The following is a 19996-nucleotide window of genomic DNA, read 5'->3' as shown; positions in this document are numbered from 1 at the left end:
AGCCAGGAAGAATATTTTGACTGTCACTCTGTTGGTGTTGTACATTCTAGGTGTCTAAGCAAGTTTATGGGCATTAAATTCAAAATATGAATGGTGTTGTTTTTAAAAAACCTCCAGTGCAGATCATTAGACCTAAGTTGATAATATTGGATGATTCAGTATCCTGCTTGAAGCTACAGTAGCTTGGAGAAACACGATTTACCTACCTAAACAACTTTGTAACTGTCCTATATAAACTCAATCTCACTTCATTTTTGTTGTGTAAGTGAAATTAAGCTGATTTTCAAAGCAGGAGCTTTACTTATGTACAATAAAAATGACCTGTTGAACCAAACATTTTACACCAACTTGATGGTTTGTAGTTTTGTTTGATATTGTGTGACTGGTTTTGATAGTGGAGGTTTGTCTTACAAGCAGGTACTGTAAGACCTATTGAACCAAGCATGTCAGATCCATTTGATGGTTTTGATGTTGGTTAAGATAGCTAAATATATATTTTCAAAAGCATTTTCATGAAATAGTGTGAACATTTATGCTTATATAGATGAATTTCCTGAGTGTTATGTAAACATGATCAGTCTCAAAGTAAAGAGTTCATATGCTATAGGTAGCTCCACCTTTACTGAGTACACTGCACCTATGGTATTTTGTGCTGGTCAAAGGTCGTTGAACTCACCAGAATCAGTCTGAATCAGTAATGGTAGAATGAACTTCACACTTAGTGGTAGATTAATCTTTTTAAGGTGTACCAGAACTCTGCTGCAAGATTATTCTTTGCTCTTAAACCTTGGAAATCTTGTGCACAGTATTACTTTAAATTTTCTCGTTTAAAAAATGACAAGGAATTACGAAGCATGTTGGCCTTCTAGTTACTTAGACCAGTGCAATGCTGATACACACTTTGTGTGCACAACATGCTTAATTACACATTGGTGATACACTCTGTGCGCACAAATTGCAATTGGTGTACATATTTGTGTGCATAATATGCTTAAGTTCACATTGCGAGTAAATGGTTTGTTTGCATAGCACACTATTTTGCACTATCCATATGTACTAAAGTATATTCTTTGTATGCATATCGTATGTATGTTATCGTAACTGCTAATTTGAGCCGGCTTCTACAGTATAAAACTGAAAATTTCTTACTGTTCAGTAAACCTAATTGTGAACCTTATCATGAAACTACATGTTTTTTATATGAACAATACTTTATTGATATTAGTTTGATAGAAATGGCAAATGTCAGATTCTTGATTTGTCTGAAGTTAATGTTAAAGTTAATGTTAAATGTTATAGTTAATGTTAGAAGGGCACATAAAGCCAGTAATGTTAGAAGGGCACATAAAGCCAGTAATGTATAGAAGGGCACATAAAGCCAGTAATGTGAGAAGGGCACAAAAAGCCAGTAATGTTAGAAGGGAACATAAAGCAAGTAATGTATAGAAGGGCACATACTGTATATACTGTAAAGCCAGTAATGTATAGAAGGGCACATAAAGCCAGTAATGTTACAACGGCACATAAAGCCAATAATGTTAGAAGGACACATAAAGCTAGTAATGTTACAACGGCACATAAAGCCAGGAATGTTAGAAGGGCACATAAAGCCAGTAATGTTACAAGGGCACATAAAGCCAGTAATGTGAGAAGGGCACATAAAGCCAGTAATGTTAGAAGGGAACATAAAGCAAGTAATGTATAGAAGGGCACATATATACTGTAAAGCCAGTAATGTTACAACAGCACATAAAGCCAATAATGTTAGAAGGGCACATAAAGCTAGTAATTGGTAGAAGGGCACATAAAGCTAGTAATTGGTAGAAGGGCACATAAAGCCAGTAATGTTAGAAGGGCACATAAAGCCAGTAATGTTAGAAGGGCACATAAAGCCAGTAATGTTACAAGGGCACATAAAGCCAGTAATGTTAGAAAGGCACATAACGCCATGAATTTATAGAAGTTAGCATCTGTGATGTTTTGTGGTTTACAGTGTACCCAAAGAAAGTGAAGTGTGTAACAATGTTGAACAATGATAACTTGTGTAGTTAATTTTGACAAGACAATTTAAAATACACAATTGTGATCATTAGGAACAAACTTATCATCTGTGCTATCTGTGATTTACTTCACAGTCAGATCGTCTAGTCACGTTTCTTTGTGTGTCATATTACACTCTTGACAGATATTAAACAGGAGCCAAAAATGAGACTAAATCTGCTAAGAGTCTCTCCTCACCAAGTTAGACATTTTAGACTTACCAGTGAAATGATACTCTCAAAAGCATTTAATTTTGTCTGCTAATTTCCCTGTGGAAATGACCTAATTTGAATTATGTCTCTCTGCTAATTTGCAGTCAGTCTGCAATTTTCATTGGACCTATTTGAGATTGGCTTTCATTATCATACTGGAGGGGGGGGGGGGTGGGGGAGGCCTGATTGGGAAGCAAACAGTTTTTATATCATAAATCATACTTACTTGCTTAGTGTGGGATTCACAAGCAAGTCATTAATGCAGAACAAGTTGTCCTGCATGTGTATTGTGTGGCACAGTCCTACTACAGCTTAAATACACACAACATTCCAAGTTGACTAATTAGCAAGCAAACTGTTCCATTATGTCTCGAATCTCTGAAAGGGAATAAATGTTGAATATGGGGAAGCATCGCATGGCACACTCAGACAATAACAGGGAGAAATTACTACGTTTAGGTTAGAACCAGGTTGTATTCACCTATAAACACAGATAGCTTTCAACTTCTCAGACGCTTGAGGTGAAAAACAACAAAATGTAACAAACCAAGTCTAACTCTCACTCCTATAACTCTTCTTATTGGGATTTACAAATGCTTATATTGAAATTAATGATCTTTATTCGTTATCGTTTCCAGAAGATCTCCAAGTAGGCTATTATAAAACGACTCACAATCTCAGAATGTCACATGTTCAACTCTGATACACGAGTCACTCTCTAATGTCACTTGTTGGCTTTGGGAGAATCATCAACACGTGTAGTGTACTTAGAGACCTTCCTGGAAACGACAACCGGAAATGAATGTTGTACCTGGTTAGACAGTAACATATTCTCACCCGTTAAAGATGACACTACCACTGTGTCAAAGGTTCGTCTATAAACCTAGTAAAAATAATAAGGCATGCAAGGCAGAAGACAACTCCTTATACCGTAAGGGCCCTATTATGGAGCTGGTGAGTACAGTGGTGTAATAAGGGCCAGCTCCTTATACCGTAAGGGCCCTATTATGGAGCTGGTGAGTACAGCGGTGTAATAAGGGCCAGCTCCTTATACCGTAAGGGCCCTATTATGGAGCTGGTGAGTACAGCGGTGTAATAAGGGCCAGCTCCTTATACCGTAAGGGCCCTATTATGAAGCTGGTGAGTACTGCGGTGTTAAGGGCCAGCTCCTTATACCGTAAGGGCCCTATTGTGGAGCTGTTGAGTACTGCGGTGTTAAGGGCCAGTTCCTTATACCGTAAGGGCCCTATTGTGGAGCTGGTGAGTACTGTGGTGTTAAGGGCCAGCTCCGTATACCGTAAGGGCCCAATTATGGAGCTGGTGAATACTGCGGTGTTAAGGGCCAGCTCCTTATACCGTATGGGCCCTATTATGGAGCCTGGTGAGTACTGCGGTAATAAGGGCCAGCTATACTATCACATTTCGGAAAAACTATAACCAAGTAATCTGCATATTGTATATCCCTAGTTAGATGAAAATGACTTAGGACTTTAGGTAGAGAAATTTGGCGACGTTTGCTTGGTCTCACATGGAAAGACCATGTGTCGAATGATGAACTAAACACGAAGGTCGCGTGGCGATGGCTGTTCTCTTCTGAAACTGTTCTTCAACATAACGCAAAATGGTTCGGACATGCAGTACGTTGTGGAGGCCTTACATGTGCTGTACTCTGTGGGCTACCCTGTGGTTACAAACGTAAGCCAGGCCGACCACATTTACGATGGATTGACAATTTAACCAATTGGTCCGGCCGTTCTGCAGCCCAGCTACTCCAAGATGGCAGGCACCGGATTAACATTATAAAAGGTTACAAACCTAAGATTGTTTATAATCTTCGGGGAGGTCAACGGGCCAATTTGGCTTATGACTATTGACTATAGGACTTATGGCTATGAATATGCATACTGCAGTGTGATCACATAAATGCGTCATGGCCCAACTGCAGAGAATCGATCACCATACATTAAAGCTTAATATTAACTATAATGTTTATGATAACGCAATTTATCATTATATTTGAGATCAGATTCTCAATAATTTCTGTAGAACATTACAAATATTCACTAAGAAAACTTATTATATACTGGTAGTACTAGAACAAACAAATATGATCTTCAACTTTTTAACAGTTTCAAACCAAGGTATGACATTTTTATTGAAACAGTAAACAGGCAAGCATTCCTAACTTTTTAATAGTTATAACAGTAAGTCAAACATTATTTACAATAAATAAACACGATTAACAACTCTCCTGAAGATGATACCTATGACCTTGTTAAAAGGAAGAGGTCTACAACATCAGCGCATAGCTACAATTGTTGGAAGGTTATAAGTTGGAATGTAAACTGATTCATGCCACTTGTGCAAACTTTTAGCGTAATAGCAAACTTGTTTACAGACTAAATTTAATATACATAAGCTTCAGGGGAATGTAAACAGTTTACATTAAAGCAACACATGGTTAATTAGTAGAAATAAAGAATGAAACGATGTCTTTCCAGATTTATGATGAAATATAACATTGCTGCATTTTCAAATTAATTCATATACATAGCGAATAGATTGAATACTTGAAAGCATTGAGATTAAAAGGTGTAACATATCAACCCCCTTATAAAACAAACTGCAAGGCATTTCCCCAGTACTTGTTCTGAATCATACAAACTTTTCGAAAGGAGTTTCGCATATTTTCAGATGGTCTCAAAGTACGGCCATTGATCACTGTGGACAGTATTGCCATGATACGGTATAAATTCCAGAGAAGGCAGTGGTCTTTAAATGACTGAATTTTCTCCTCCACGGGTCTGATAACTGAACCTACAAATATAAACAATACTGATAGATGACTTTGTCGTGAAGATACAGTAGTCAATGGAGACGCAGGTGTGAAACCACTAAGTTCAAAGAGTAGTAGGAATTATACCCTATGAACCTCAAAAAAGTATATTAAATTAATGATTAAAAGACGTTTCCGAATTGCAAACACAACAAAACAGTGCCCAGCTAAATTATGAGTAGTAAACAGAACATGATAAAGGATATGTAGGGTATGAGCTTCACTTCGAAAAGATAAATGACACATAATGCACACAGTAACATTCTATACTGTAGTAAACTAAACTTACAGCCTGTAAGCATAGCATGTACAGTAATTTATGCAATCGAGGTGGGTATGACTTTGCAGCTATGACTATCACATGCGTAATCTTTTCTATTTTTGTCACGATGGTTTTGCCAGAAAGCAAGTTACAGGTACTGGTAATTGGTTCTGGGGTGGTATGATAATTGGTTTTAGGATGTTTGGGAATTGTCATTGTCAGATCTTAAAGAGAAGAATGGCAATGAAGGCAATATGATAACCAGGCAGTCATCAAAGAATAGTGCACAAAGCAAAACCAGGGAGCTTGCTTGTTGAAGAAGTCATTGTAATCGTAAAGAAATTAAAGAATGTCTACTGTTAAGACAGGACAGTCCAACAGAACAAAAATAGCAAAAGGCAGTCCATATTGGCAGGAACTTCAACAGCAGCACCATGAACATAAAATGATATGTGGTCCACGGACAATTGATGTAGAACTTCAGGAATAAAGAAATTGTCCACTGTCTGGAATTATCAATTCGGAATCTCCACCATGTATTCCGTTATTTCTTGAATCCCAGCAAGGGAATATTGGAGGTGGGAATGCAGTGCGAGGCACACTCAGACAACAGAGGGAGAAATTAGTAGGGTTAGGATAGGATAGAAATGAATGTTGTACCTCTGCTTTGCCCGTAACACTGCCTTCCACTGAATGAGACATGGCATGATTGCATGTAGGATTGCAACTCCACAAAGTAGTCCTAAATTTGTTCATAATTTGCAAGTCATTGAATGGTCATATGCACGATTTCATCTCCTTGCTTTAGGTTGAAGAGAGAATTTTACTTTTTGGGTTTACAGTTTTGGGTTTGAAATTAGTTTGATTTTAATAGTTCTCACCAGATTCACTTGGTTGTGACTCCAGTAACTGGTGCATAGTACCATTGTATTAATGCTATGAAGTGGTGGTTCGTCCTGTTTAAATAGTTCTCATCAGATTCACTTGATGGTGACTCCAATTACTGGTGTATAATTTAGTACTCTTAGATCAATGATAAGATGTCAGAATTGTTTCTGTTCATAGTGTAGTCGTCTGGTAACTAGTTCAATTATGTGCTAGCCATTGAAGTAATCTCAGCCCTGAGTTTGGTTTTCAAGTTAGGTTGAGCATTGGTACTTCTCATTCTCTGTTGCAGTCACTGCTGACCTGTGGATACTGTACATGAAAATATTTCTTTTTGAACAATAACTGCTCTTGTCATCATTAGAATCCTTTTTGACACTACAATAGTATATCAAATTTACAATATATGTTTTGTGTTTGGAGTTTTGTCTGGTGGTTAAAGACTTCACAGCTGTTGCTTTAAGGTGATTTATGATCAGTTCTTTATGTTGGGCAATCAATATTAAAGATGCAATAACATTATTTCTTATTTCATAGAACTGGAATTGGGGAGTCCAAGGATGTCATAATACTGATATAGGGTTCTCCAATGTATAACACTCCTGTGGTGGTATGTGCAGATATGTGAAAACATTATGAACATGAACCTCAAACTCTTCTATGTTGGCTGAACTCCAGCATCATAGGCAGATTCTCTGATCAGATCATGTCCCATGTTATTTGTGTTGGAAGCCAGGTCATAACAAAAACATGTACCAGCCGGTCATTGTCAAGTATATTTTGTCCTCCACAATTGGGAAGTACCGTAACATTACAATCATTGAACTTCCCTCCCACAAGTTAGCTTCTGTTCACTGGCACTCTGATTGCTATTTGACACAGAAAATCATGAGTTCTCAAAAGACATATGATGGAGTAGTAAAAGACCAATTATAAATAATAAAGTAATCGTACACTTTTTCCTACTGGAACTATCAAAGCATCCTAGCAGGATATTCTTCAGCCTCTGAAGAAGATCCTGCTAGATCAAAACATCAGACCCAATTACTTTTACACATTCTCTTACACAGGCTCTTTTGTGGATAAGCAGTTTGCTAACAGATTTGGTTTTATTTTGAAAAATTAAAGTAGCTACTCAATAGAGTGGAAATAGTGCTTAGATTAAACAGAACACTGGCAAGAACTTAGTTAATAATTAGAAGCAGGTAGTTTGGGCTTCACTCCTCCTTATGTATTTCATTCCAACATTGCCTATAGTTATGGTATAACTGATTCTGTGCATTTAAATGTCTTCCTTGATTAATGAAATTCGGACAAATTTGATGCAAATAGAACTCAGTCAAGTATCTAAAATTAGTGTAAGAAATAAAATATACAGCCACGGAAACCCTTCACTTTGACAGGTTTATCATTCAGCAGCATGCACTTGTGAAATACTTTCCTTACAAGTTTCCTTGAAATATTTGAAGCAAACACATGTATAGTAAGCAGCTTTTGATGGTTATGTCACAGATTGCACACATTTATTTTCTTTGCCTTAATACAAAAGCCTTTACAAGGTGTATTTTTGATACAGGAAAGGAATAGTAAGTAGATTATAACATTGCCCACTACCTGAGAAAGGGGTATCATAGGCAGGTGTTAAATGACAAGGTAGTATACTGTAGCACTTTCCATATGGGAGGGATTGGGGACGAGAGTCATGCTTTGCCCAAGTGAAAAGTTGACCACAGCTATGTTTTATTGAGGCCTACCTAAAGTGTAGCTTCCTTGACCCTCATACTTGGTGTATCAACTGTGTCTGTTTTAGTACAAGAAGCGTATAATCTGTAATGGAGATCTAAGACCATTTTGAGATCAGCAACTTTGAAACCTCATGAGACATAACTTACAGCCTGGTTCAGCCTCCTACTTAGGAAAGAAAACACTTTTGTTTGTTCTTAATATAAAGGTCAATTTAGATCTTCCAGAGCTTCCTAAACTAAAGCAAGAAATCACTTAGCCAGTGGTTGATCTGAGTTGTAAAGTGTTAGCTTCTGCTTACACATCTAATTCTTGTCAAGTTGAATTCTGTTCCAGTGAAGGCTACAAGCAACTTTATTGCAGCACTTGGACTCTCATTTCAAAGTAACTTACAACAAGAACTCGATAAAATGCCTTAGCCATTAACATTGCAGAAAGACGATTCTAGAGGAAAGAGGCAAGCAATAAAGTTACATATAATAAGGGTGCTGGAAAATGTTGTCTGGGAAGTAAGATCCCATAGGAAAACTATGCATGAGTCACTATGTCTTAGTCTGTGTTTTCACAGATGAAATTATTCAGAAAACTACTTTAATGCTTTTACACAGTTTACAGCATTAATAAAAAACAAGTGTAATTGGATCAGAAATGTGTCATGACTAAGAGAGGAGGAGTGAAACTTCAAGTGTGTTATCTGTATTAATATGAAGTATGCCTCATATTATAACAGCTAGTATTACATTCATGCTTTGATACTACCTGATAATAAAGTCACATAACAGTGCAGTTCATTAGCATGACTAGTCCTATTTCATTTCAAATAATGAGAAAAAGCTACTTTTTTTGGCAAATTTTTATGTGCTTTGTTTGGATTATACTGTAAGATAAACAACATTTAGCATTGGCACCCAATGTCGCTTGCATCCATTACTTGGGGTGGGAAGTTACATAGCATATAATGAACATAATGGTGTACATTTAGCTTCTTTGAGATGGCCAGTCTTTGTGTGTTCTTCCTCTGTTAAACCTATGAAGAAAAGAGAATTTTACCATCTTGTAATAATATAAAACATTCCCCACCAGATATAGATTGTGAACAAGAACCCTTCACAGCACAGATGTATGGGAGAGAAGGATGTGTTCTTGTTGCTTGTTTCTTTAGTTCTGTGCAATTGGAAACTCTAAAATAATAGTAATAATAAACACTTATAAAGTGCCGTCGCTCATGGCACTTTGCAAAAGTAATGACCGACAATGCAATAAATAAAAAGTTAGTAATAATATTGGACCTGGAAAAGATAGGCTTTTAAGTTTGTTTTGAATAGATTCATGGTATTGGCAAGCCAACATGAAGGTGGTTAGCTGCAACAGAAACTGTTAGTGAGATGTCACCAATCAGATATCTTTTCCACCTTCAGATTCCAGAGACTGTAAGAGAAAATGAAGACTTTGATGGTCCCCCTCCATATCATGGGAAGGAAGATTGGGAACCACCTACTTCTCCAATGACAGATGATCCAAGACAAAGGATTAACTCAAGGGGTGAACGCCTTGATCCTGTTTCCCATCAAGGTGATCCAAGGAACAGCTATCATGAAAATGGGCCCAGGAATGGCAGCCATCCAGGTTCTGGAGACAGTCGACAGAATTATGAAAAAATGGACAAGTATTCAAAAGAAAACTATGAACAGATGGAAAACAGAGATTCACAGCCAAGAGATGGGAGGGATCCAAATTACAGAAGCTTAGGGAGAAACCAGGGACAACAAGGCAGGGACTCTGGTTGGGATCCATCTCGAGAAATGCCCCCAAATGATCGATATGGACCTCAAGGGTTGCCAGCAAATAGACAAATGCACCCGCAAGGTTACAGACAAATGCCTCCAGGTAATCGACAGATGCCACCAGATGATAGACAGATGCCACCAGGTAATAGATATGTGCCACCTGGAGGCAGACAGATGCCACCAGGTAACAGACAGATGCCACCAGGCAACCGTCAGATGCCACCTGGGAATAGGCAAATGCCACAAAGGGAAAGAAATATGCCTCCTGAGCAGAGGGATCCACATCACGACCAAAGGTATCAAAACAACAGGTAGGTCAAAATATTGCAAGTTCTACTGCCCTGCGACAATATTGCTCTGGTTTCACAGTTTCATGCTTAGGTTTATATGCAGTTCTTTTCTGCCAACTGGTGTATTATTGCTGTTCTTGACTTGAGGATCACTAATACATGCTAAAGTGCCAAAATCCTCAACTTCCTCTCAGGAAGTTGTAATATTAGCAGCTTGTCTGTTTCCTTCACATGGAGGCATTCTATAAACAGGTTTCATCGTTAGAGGTGTTGTGACAGTTAACAAATCTCTGTTGGTTAAAAGTACTTCAGTGGGAATAAGCTTGTGTTTGTTAAGGTAAGATTTATAATTTTGGTTGTTTTTGTTTTCCTTTGGTCATGTCATTTGTCTGTAAAGTATGTAATATTATATCTGTGAAAGTTTCTCTGTCCGGACCTTCCATAAAGGTTAGTTTGGTGTCTGTGTGTAGGTTTGCTTGCTATTGCAATGGAGTGAGCAGAATAGATTTGTTACACTGTACAGCTGGTTTGTGCTATGCATACATGTTATTGAATTCAATGGTTCTCTGTTTCAGTTAGTAACACAATTCAGGGATCATCTCAGATTTAATCAAGTTAAAGAAGTGCTTGTAATATCTTAAACCACACATATACAGCACAATAAGGATATCCTTTCAATGATACATTTTTCTCCTGAACTCAGCAGTCACTATCATTTATCATGTGGGGTGTGGTTTAAGTATATCATCACGCATTGGATTTCTTATTATCATATGAAACTAAAATGTTCAAAGTCAGTGTAGTGAATAGTATGCAGTCACATCAACTAGTATAGAATTTGGCTTGTAATAATCAGCTTTTCAAGACTGACTAGAAAAAAAAGAAGACAAAAAAACAAACACACTTTTTTCATATTATTGTAAAGCCTGCATTCTCTGGTCCTATCTTATAATTCCAAATGTTACTGTATTATTCATATTCAATCGCCAACTACAGTGTTTTATATTATATTAACAGAATGATCAAATTGTAGTGTTATGAGTGTGATTTGTACTTGCATACAGTTACAGCACAAAATGACACCAACACACATAAGAGAAAATAATGGTACCCATTACTATACAGTATTATATTTCACATGATCAAGTTTCACTGTAAATATTCTATGCACAGTCCATTACAATATTAGTAAACTACACACTAAATGTAATCAAAGAAACTTAATTATTTGTTATCTCCTGCTGTCTCCTGATAAACTCCTGACCCAACATGACCAGATAGACCAGGGTAAATGCAAGAGGTTCGATTAAAAGCGTCTTTGTTTAAAGGCAAACATGCTGCCATGTAATTTTCACATTGAAATCTATTAATAGCCACATGATATAAGAAAAATTATATATTACAGTGCAATATCAGTACTAACTTTGAATGCCAAGCGCTAAAGTGAGAAACAAGATTTAACAGTATTCTGAACCACAAGAAGTTTACAAATTAACAGCCATGACATTAGCCTCTAATGATAAAATAAATACACGTGGGGAAAAGTTGTATGGTAATATTACAAAAAGTAGGCATTTTTGTCAATTGATGTGTTCACTTTCAGAAGATGTGCTGTATTGTGGTTCCTGTTACAGTATATGATCTTAACTTGCTGTACAATAACAGTAATGCACTAGTTGTACAGCATTTCATATTGGTATTAAATGTATACAGCAAATGTTGTGGAATGTTTGATCTCACTTGCTTCTGTCGGACTCTAAAATGTCATAATCAGTTCAGTCCGGTAATATCAAAGGTTAAGATTGACTTAGTTTCATTAAATTCACTTCGCTCCTTGCTTACCTGTCTCGTCAAAACCTTAGCACCTTGTTCTACCATGCCTATAAAGTCCTGGTAAAATAATAACACTGTGCGCCCTCTATAAACGGACCCCCCCCCCCGGTCACTGCCTTTCCTTCTCATTCTACCATGAAAAGTCATTACACGGATTTCTTGTGGAAAAATTTCCCTCCTCTGGGATTATCGTCCTCTGGGAGCTGCTGGTGATGCCGCATTAATACTTCGGCCGACAACATTAAGACGGAAGTCGATGGGGGTGGCCAGAGGGTTCTAGCCACCCCCATTTCCGTGACTTTGAGGCCACTTCTAAGGAGTGGTCTCATGAAAAGGAGGGGCAGTGACCGGGGGGTCTGGTCATAGAGGGCGCACAGTGTTATTATTTTACCAGGACCTTATAGGCACGGTAGAACGAGGTGCTAAGGTTGTGAGGAGACAGGTAAGCTCGTCACTCGTAAATATCCAAACCAGTAAGTTTTGGAATTTGCCTGTGCAGTTAATTGGCAAAATCATTGATTGCCTGTGCAGTATTCAAGTCACTGTACTCTGCTTACACCGTTGAAGAATCAAGGCTGTTGTCTTGCTCAGGTTTACGATCATATGTCCTGGTGTGAGTGTCCATTACTTAAAGATGATGTTTAACATGACTATGTGCCTAAGGTGGCTTGGAGCCAAAGTTGTGATGCATAGGCAGTCATTGTCGGGCAAATGTATCTTTGAGCTTTAGATAAAGAGCTTGAAATATCTTAAGTGCTTTTGTTATGAGCACTCCTATGTACATACCTTCCCACTAACAAATAAGAAAATATTAGATAAAAATCAAATGTTCTATTCCTGTTGCTTTGCAAGACAAACTGCAATACTGTATGTTACATGTTCAGTATTGCACTGTACTGTATGTATGAGTCTAGCAGACCAACAACTGTGCTTGCTTGGTAGTCCTCAAGTCTATAATTTATCTTGTGTCAGGCTACAGTAGATTTATGCAAAATGTCAAGATGTTTCTGGCAAATCGAAGGTTGTCATTTGCAACATTCTAATTCTGGGAGAAATGTTTTATTCTAAAGCACTGTTAGATGTTTCATTTTGGTTTACTTCTATTGTTGTCTCCCTCTAACATTCAAGCCACTTTACAAAACCAGTATCCAAAAGCAGTGCACCACTACATTATTGAGTGTTCAATAGCCTATTTATTTATTGTATTATAGTAATTGGCCATTATGATAATATTTTGTTCTAATTAATCATAAAATTAGTGATAAGTACATATATGGTCATGGAGGAAGAGCTTGATTATGGACTGTTAAAGAGGGTTAAGGGTACTTTATGGGTAATTAGTTCCTTCCATTACAAGTAAAAATACCTTTTAGAATGCTTGCCAGGTAATTTGAATGTACTCACTGCTTCCTAGAATATAGATACATCTACTGATGTAACAGGATTGTATCATTCTTGATTTCATTACCATTTTCTGATTGCGATGAAACTGACAGTCTTTGTGTAGGTTGAAGAATATTAAATGCATTACTTTATGTCTCTCTTTGTTAGGTATCCAGACAAAAGACCAGAACAATCAGCAATGCATCCAAATCATGGTCCAGGTCAACCACGGGGTCAGCCTTCCCCTCAAGGAGACCTTTACAGACAGCAACCCCCTTCCAGAGGTAACCCTCCTGACAGGTTGCGAAGGGAGAGTGGAAGCAGTGGAGGATCAGGTCCCAGAATGTCCCCTCAAACATTGCCTCACGATAGGGTAAGACCTACACCATCTTAAGTCCTAGTACTGGGAACTATATCTTTCATCCTTGATGCATTGGACCCTCTGAATACAAATGCAGACAAGATTTCCTTTATTTTTGATTGTCCCCCCCATCAATTGAAGGATTGCCTTCAGACCTTATAAGACAATTGTTCCTTATCAAAGCAGTTATTTTGCACTTTGTCAACAATATTACCAAAATTAATCAAACATAAATCAAATAGTCAAAAAAAAATCAGTTGTTCAGACTAAAAGCTTGCTAGAATTTCTCTCAAGTGAATATTAATGGCAAATACTTCATGAATTTGAATGGAATCGTAGGTTGTTTGTGGAGATGTTTTCCATATCATTATTAATCAGATGTAAAAAGCAAGTTGGAAAACTTCAATATTTTCACCTTTTACTTCATTATTTGAATGAAACTTGATTATTCAAACAACTTACTACATTGTTATGGTGAAATATTATCAATAAATTTGATAAAATAAACTCAAAATGTTGCTGTATGTTGTGCACAGTTTCACTGGGCTATAATGTCTCAAAAGTGAATGAATGTCATTGTTTCATGAATAGAATCGAACAGAATCTCCAAGCCAGTTCCACAGCCTGCCCAGGACATCATCTCAGTACAATAACTCAGAGAGACACACTCCATCACCACAAGGCTCTTCATCGTTCAGAACCAGTCCACAGCCTTCTCCCTTGCACAATGAACTCAAGGTGTCCCATGAACAGTTCCGTTCCGCTCTCCAGACTGTTGTCAGTCAAGGTGACCCAACATTGAGTTTAGAGAAGTTTGTTAAGATTGGTGAGGGATCTACAGGAATTGTTTGTATAGCTACAGAGCGTTCAACAGGGAGACAAGTTGCTGTTAAGAAGATGGACTTGAGGAAGCAGCAGAGACGAGAACTTCTCTTCAATGAGGTTTGTAGCTTTCTGTGTTCCTCATTCCTGTCATCTATGACTTATTATTTCACCAGCTGGAGACTTTTAGATGATGGTTAGGCAGTTAGACTGTGTAGTCTTAGATCTTCGTAATGGAAGTTTAAGGAATAACAACGGCAGGGATCAAAGACAATTTATATTATTCAGTAACCTAAAAACACTATAATGTTCGAACAACTTTCTTAACATAGTCATTTTCCGTGTGGTAGACTCCCCGTGGAAAATATTCGGCTGTTGTAGCTAGTGTAAGGGAAAGCAAACACTAAGGGTTCATGTTAGTTCTTACTAACCTTTGTTGTTTGGAAATCCTAATGCTCATGAAGTTTGAGGACTCCTGAGCATTATCTTAGAGTGTTGATAAATACAATTTATTATAATATATTACTATATTAATATAATATTAATATATTATAACCGATATGAAAATTAGGAAACTGATAGCTGTTAACTTAAAAATTGAATATTTGATAGTTTATAGGTTACTGAATAACATACATTGTCTTTGATCCCTGCCTTCCTTCTTTCTTTAAATCTTACCTTTTCTTGGCCAATAATAATATATTGTTGTGATTCCAGTTTCTGTCTTCTTCTTGTGATAAGCATTATGTTACATGAGTGAACAACAATTTAAACTTGCTCTAGACACACTCATGGAGAGTCTTCTTGTTTGGCTCATTCAATCTTGTGAAATGCCATGAAACCAATGAAGTTTTCCAATGGAATAAAAATAAACTGTATATTTGTTTTTGCCTTATTAAGATGGTTATAAGTGCTGTTGGGGAAATCTGTTATTAGTGCAATTAAATCATGCTATTTTCTTGTTTCCCTAGTAACTATTGTTTGTATTCTCTTTCATAGGTTGTTATCATGAGAGACTACAAGCATGCCAACATTGTGGAGATGTATGATAGCTTCTTGGTCGGGGATGAACTCTGGGTAGTGATGGAATTCTTAGAAGGTGGAGCTTTAACAGATATAGTTACCAGAGCAAGGTAGCCCTTACCTCACTCATAATACTACTTCGTACATATTTCACTTTTTTTATTTCTATGCCTACCTTGACTCGGGGACAACCAGGGCTGGAAAATCTTGCGAACCAGGCTTGCGGGAAATCCAGTCTGGCTGGAGAAAAAAAAAATCGGTGGGAAAATAGAGTGGAAAAAAACAGGACGAAAAATTAAAAAAACATGAAGGAAAAAAAGGTCCTTTTGTTAAAACAAAAAGGAAAATTTTAGAAGCAAAGTTTCAGAAACAAAAGAAAAATGTTCAGAGAGCGTGCTCGCAATTTCAGTCACAATATAACAAGTAATGATGTGTCCCCAACCCACTCACAAGGGCAATGTCAATAGCTAGTTTCGGACACTTCAAGGCAGTGTTGGAAAACCTTGTTCAATCTCCCCCGAACACACTTCCGATTCCTCGCCGGTGTTCGCGCAGCGAACACGCCGAGCACGCGTAGCGTGTGAGCATAAAGGCGTGGGGTCCAGGGGCCCGCCCTAGGGCCCTGGTGGGGTCAAGGGGTGGAACCCCTTGTGGGGGTCCAGGGAGTAAAGACCCCGGAAAATTTTGGTATTTTTGCGTGTCTGGCGATAAAAAATTCTCAGTTGAGGATGCAAAACACTGACAACATTTTTGAATTAAAATTGTCACGAAGCTGTTGAAAATTTTCAAATGACAAGTTAGAGTAGCTATATTACGTTATAAAATGAAAAGAGATTTAATCTGTCGTACAATCTTTAAAAAGTTTAACTTACAGAACTTCCGATATTATGAAACAAACAGCGTTCAGCAAAGCCCCGTTTATTGACTGCACAATACGTACATCAGTTTACAACTGCAGTACGGTTTAACCCTACTTAAATACACGGTAGGATACTGTACATGTGCTGCGAATTTCCCCAGGTACCTTACCAAACAACTGCGCGCTCATCCCCTGTCTGACCTGTCTAACACCTGTTTGTTAACATTTTTGGCAAGTTTCCAAGAAACGTTTCATTGAGTATTCCCCATGATACACGAGGCACAGTCAATACCATACAAGCAGCACATCGTGGCCCGACTAGCTATGGCCATCTTTATGAAAGTAAACCTTGTAATAAAACAAGTTTTAGGCCACTTGGTATGATAAACTAAATGCTTAATATTATTTCCATGTTCTTGTAGAAAACGTCAAGTTCGCAAAATACAATTAGTTGTGTTTTTGTAGTTACGTGAGATCCGTAACCGACGAGGTGGTTAGGCTATTTGCTATGCACTTAACTATGGTAGGATATTATTTTTTTCCGTATTTTTGGAAATTCTAGAAAATACTTGCTTTTCCCCCAGCTTAAAACCAGATGTGGTCTTACAGTTTTTTCATAAATGGGTGTACGAGAGCCTTGTTTACATGACATTAGTTGCATTTAGCACGATAAGCCAGTTTCGCGTGAATTTTTCGAAAGTGTTTTGCTGGATCTTTCAGAGTTTTTTCTCTGTCAAGTGAATATGTTGTGCATTGAGTATAAGCTTATCGCGAATGCAAGAAAACGATGCGGGATTTCTAGCAGACAAATGTTTTCTTTGCGGGATTACTGAGTCAGTTGAAGGGAATCCCGCACCTTAGAGGGAACACTGAATTGAAGTCAAATTCATACGAAAGAAAACGTTTACTAACTAACATGCAATATAAGTATAACAAAATGTGGAATGGCAATATTGTTCAAAACATTTCCTGCTAGGCTGATTTATTACAGCAAGCTTCCCGCGCTGGGCCGTGTGTGTCCGTGTGACATTGCCCTTGTGAGTGGGTTGGGGACACATCGTTACTCATTATAGGCTATTGTGACTAAAATTGCGAGCACGCTCTCTGGACATTTTTCTTTTGTTTCTGAAACTTTTCTTCTGGAATTTTCCTTATTGTTTTTACAGATGTACTTTTTGCTCCTTCGTGTTTTTTTCTTAAGTTTCGTCCCGTTTTTTCTTCTTGATTTTTTTTTACTCCAGCCAGGCTGGATTTCCCGCGAGCATCGCAGATTTCCTGCGAACCTGGTTCGAAGTTTCGCAAGGTTTTCCAGCCCTGCTTCAAGGTATACAGGTCACACGGACACCCACGGCCCATCGCGGAAGGTTGCTGTAATAAATCAGCCTAGCAGGAAATGTTTTGAACAATATTGCCATCCCACATTTTTTTAAATTTATATTGTATGTTAGTTAGTAAACGTTTTCTTTCGTATGAATTTGACTTCAGTTCATTGTTCCCTCTAAGGTGCGGGATTCCCTTCAACTGACTCAGTAATCCTGCAAAGAAAACATTTGTCTGCTAGAAATCCCCGCATCAATTTCTTGCATTCGCGATCAGTTTATACTCAATGCACAACGTATTCACTTGACTGTATAGAGAGAAAAAACTCTGAAAATCAGTAGAGGAAATCGGCAGTGTTTCAGGAAATTGAACAAGGTTTTCCAACACTGGGGACAACCAGCTAAGGGTATAGAAGCAATGATTCACTATTAATTTAAACCAGTGATGGTATTTGCTCTATCAGCTGAGCTATATAGCTATACAGGATTTTATGATCCTCAAGTTTCTGATTGAAATCATTTATTTGTCCTCTCTAATTTCTTTATGAGTTTGCACCCAGTTGATTGAACCATTTATACTTTAGGTTTGTAATTAATGAACCTGGATAATGTGTTTTGTTCATAATTGCAGAGATCTTGTTTAGCATTGTTGTTCATGTAAATGATTTTATTCATACGCTATTACAAATTCATTAATTTTAATTTTTATAATCTTTTGGCAGAATGGGTGAAGAGGAGATTGCCTATGTTTGCCATACTATTCTAAAGGCTCTAGCATTCTTACATTCACAAGGCGTGATCCACAGGGACATCAAGAGTGACAGTATTCTACTGACACACGAGGGAAGGGTGAGGCCATTCTATACATTAGTCTTAATAGAATGATAACATCAGTAGGGAAGTAGTTGAAAGCTTCTGCCCAATTATTGGAGAGCCTTAGAGCTGCCATAGTTTTGTTGCTCTGTTGGTGGTAAATTGCAGAGCACAATAACAAAAACTGAGTCATGGATGCCTGTAGGTTCCATTCATGTGATCTATTTATGTCACAATGTACAGCATCTAGAGAAGATATGGAGGAGATAGGATATCAATTGGTGCAATGATTTCCCTCATCACATTCGATCAGGTTCAGAAATGCCATGTTATTATGCAATAACACATGGGATTTTTAGGTATGTAGCATATGCAGTCTAATTGATGTGTGTATTGCTGTTATTGAGTTGCCACAGCTTGTAACCCGGAAGTTTCAAGGTTAACCTGAGTGTATCTCATACTTGATACACTTCCCTATGAGGAGTACAAGCACCTGTTGTGTTTGTGAAAAAAAGGTCAAACTATGCAGTTTTTAAAAGCACCCAACTGAAAGACAAGTAAGAAAGATAGAAAACATGTATATGGGCCGGCTTGTAGTTTTGTTTTGGACAAAGGTCTCCAAAGGTCACAACCAAGAGCTATTGTATCTGTGGTATGTCAGCAAGAGCATGCTCTCTAGCACAGTGATATCATGTCAATTGTTAAAATTAACTTCCATTTCCATTTACCTGTAAGTGGTAATAATGTGTGCTTGAAGTACCAGCCTATGAACAAGTTTATTGAGCATATCAGAAGGCATGGAATGACTGAACCAATAAGTGTATCACCCATATAGCTGATAGTCCAGTAGGATTGGTCCAAACACAACACCAAGTTCTCATAGTCTAGTAGCACTAAGCCAAACACTACATTGAATACTTTAATAGTCCAGTAGGATTGGTCCAAACACAACACCAAGTTCTCATAGTCTAGTAGCACTAAGCCAAACACTACATTGAATACTTTAATAGTCCAGTAGGATTGGTCCAAACACAACACCAAGTTCTCATAGTCTAGTAGCACTAAGCCAAACACTACATTGAATACTTTAATAGTCCAGTAGGATTGGTCCAAACACAACACCAAGTTCTCATAGTCTAGTAGCACTAAGCCAAACACTACATTGAATACTTTAACAGTCCAGTAGGATTGGTCCAAACACAACATCAAGTTCTCATGGTCCAGCTAAATTGGACCAAAGTAACACTGAACAAAGCACAACACTGTTATCTCAGTAGTCCAATAGATTGGTCCAAACACAATGCTGAATGCTCCCAGTTCACTGTTAAGTGGTGATTCTGAAAGCAGGAAAGGATGCTATAATTACACACTAATTCTCTTAACATTCATTGAATGTCAGCCAGTGTTCATCCTCTTTAATCGCAGGGATAGGGTTTTAAATGAGTGTCTGTTGGATTCACTAAACTAAAGTTAACTGTATGTAGCCCTTGCACTATTAAAGTTAACTGTATGTAGCCCCTTCACTTAA

At 37.7% G+C, this 19996-nt stretch overlaps 1 protein-coding gene across 4 annotated transcripts in view; it reads left to right on the top strand.

The window, feature by feature from the left end:
• LOC139972094 (serine/threonine-protein kinase PAK 4-like) overlaps positions 1 to 19996 on the top strand; it is a 41776-nt gene that overhangs the window by 15713 nt on the left and 6067 nt on the right. For all 4 annotated transcript variants that reach the window (XM_071979022.1, XM_071979020.1, XM_071979023.1 and 1 more), the window contains 5 exons: positions 9397 to 10076; positions 13440 to 13644; positions 14224 to 14574; positions 15454 to 15587; positions 18378 to 18504. In XM_071979022.1, coding sequence (XP_071835123.1) covers positions 9397 to 10076; positions 13440 to 13644; positions 14224 to 14574; positions 15454 to 15587; positions 18378 to 18504 — 1497 coding nt within the window. The remainder of the gene's footprint in view (positions 1 to 9396; positions 10077 to 13439; positions 13645 to 14223; positions 14575 to 15453; positions 15588 to 18377; positions 18505 to 19996) is intronic.

Source organism: Apostichopus japonicus, chromosome 8, assembly GCF_037975245.1.
Source record: "Apostichopus japonicus isolate 1M-3 chromosome 8, ASM3797524v1, whole genome shotgun sequence".
Classification (NCBI taxonomy): domain Eukaryota; kingdom Metazoa; phylum Echinodermata; class Holothuroidea; order Aspidochirotida; family Stichopodidae; genus Apostichopus; species Apostichopus japonicus.
The sequence above is the reverse complement of the archived record's forward strand: the minus strand, read 5'-3'. Positions and strand labels throughout refer to the sequence as shown.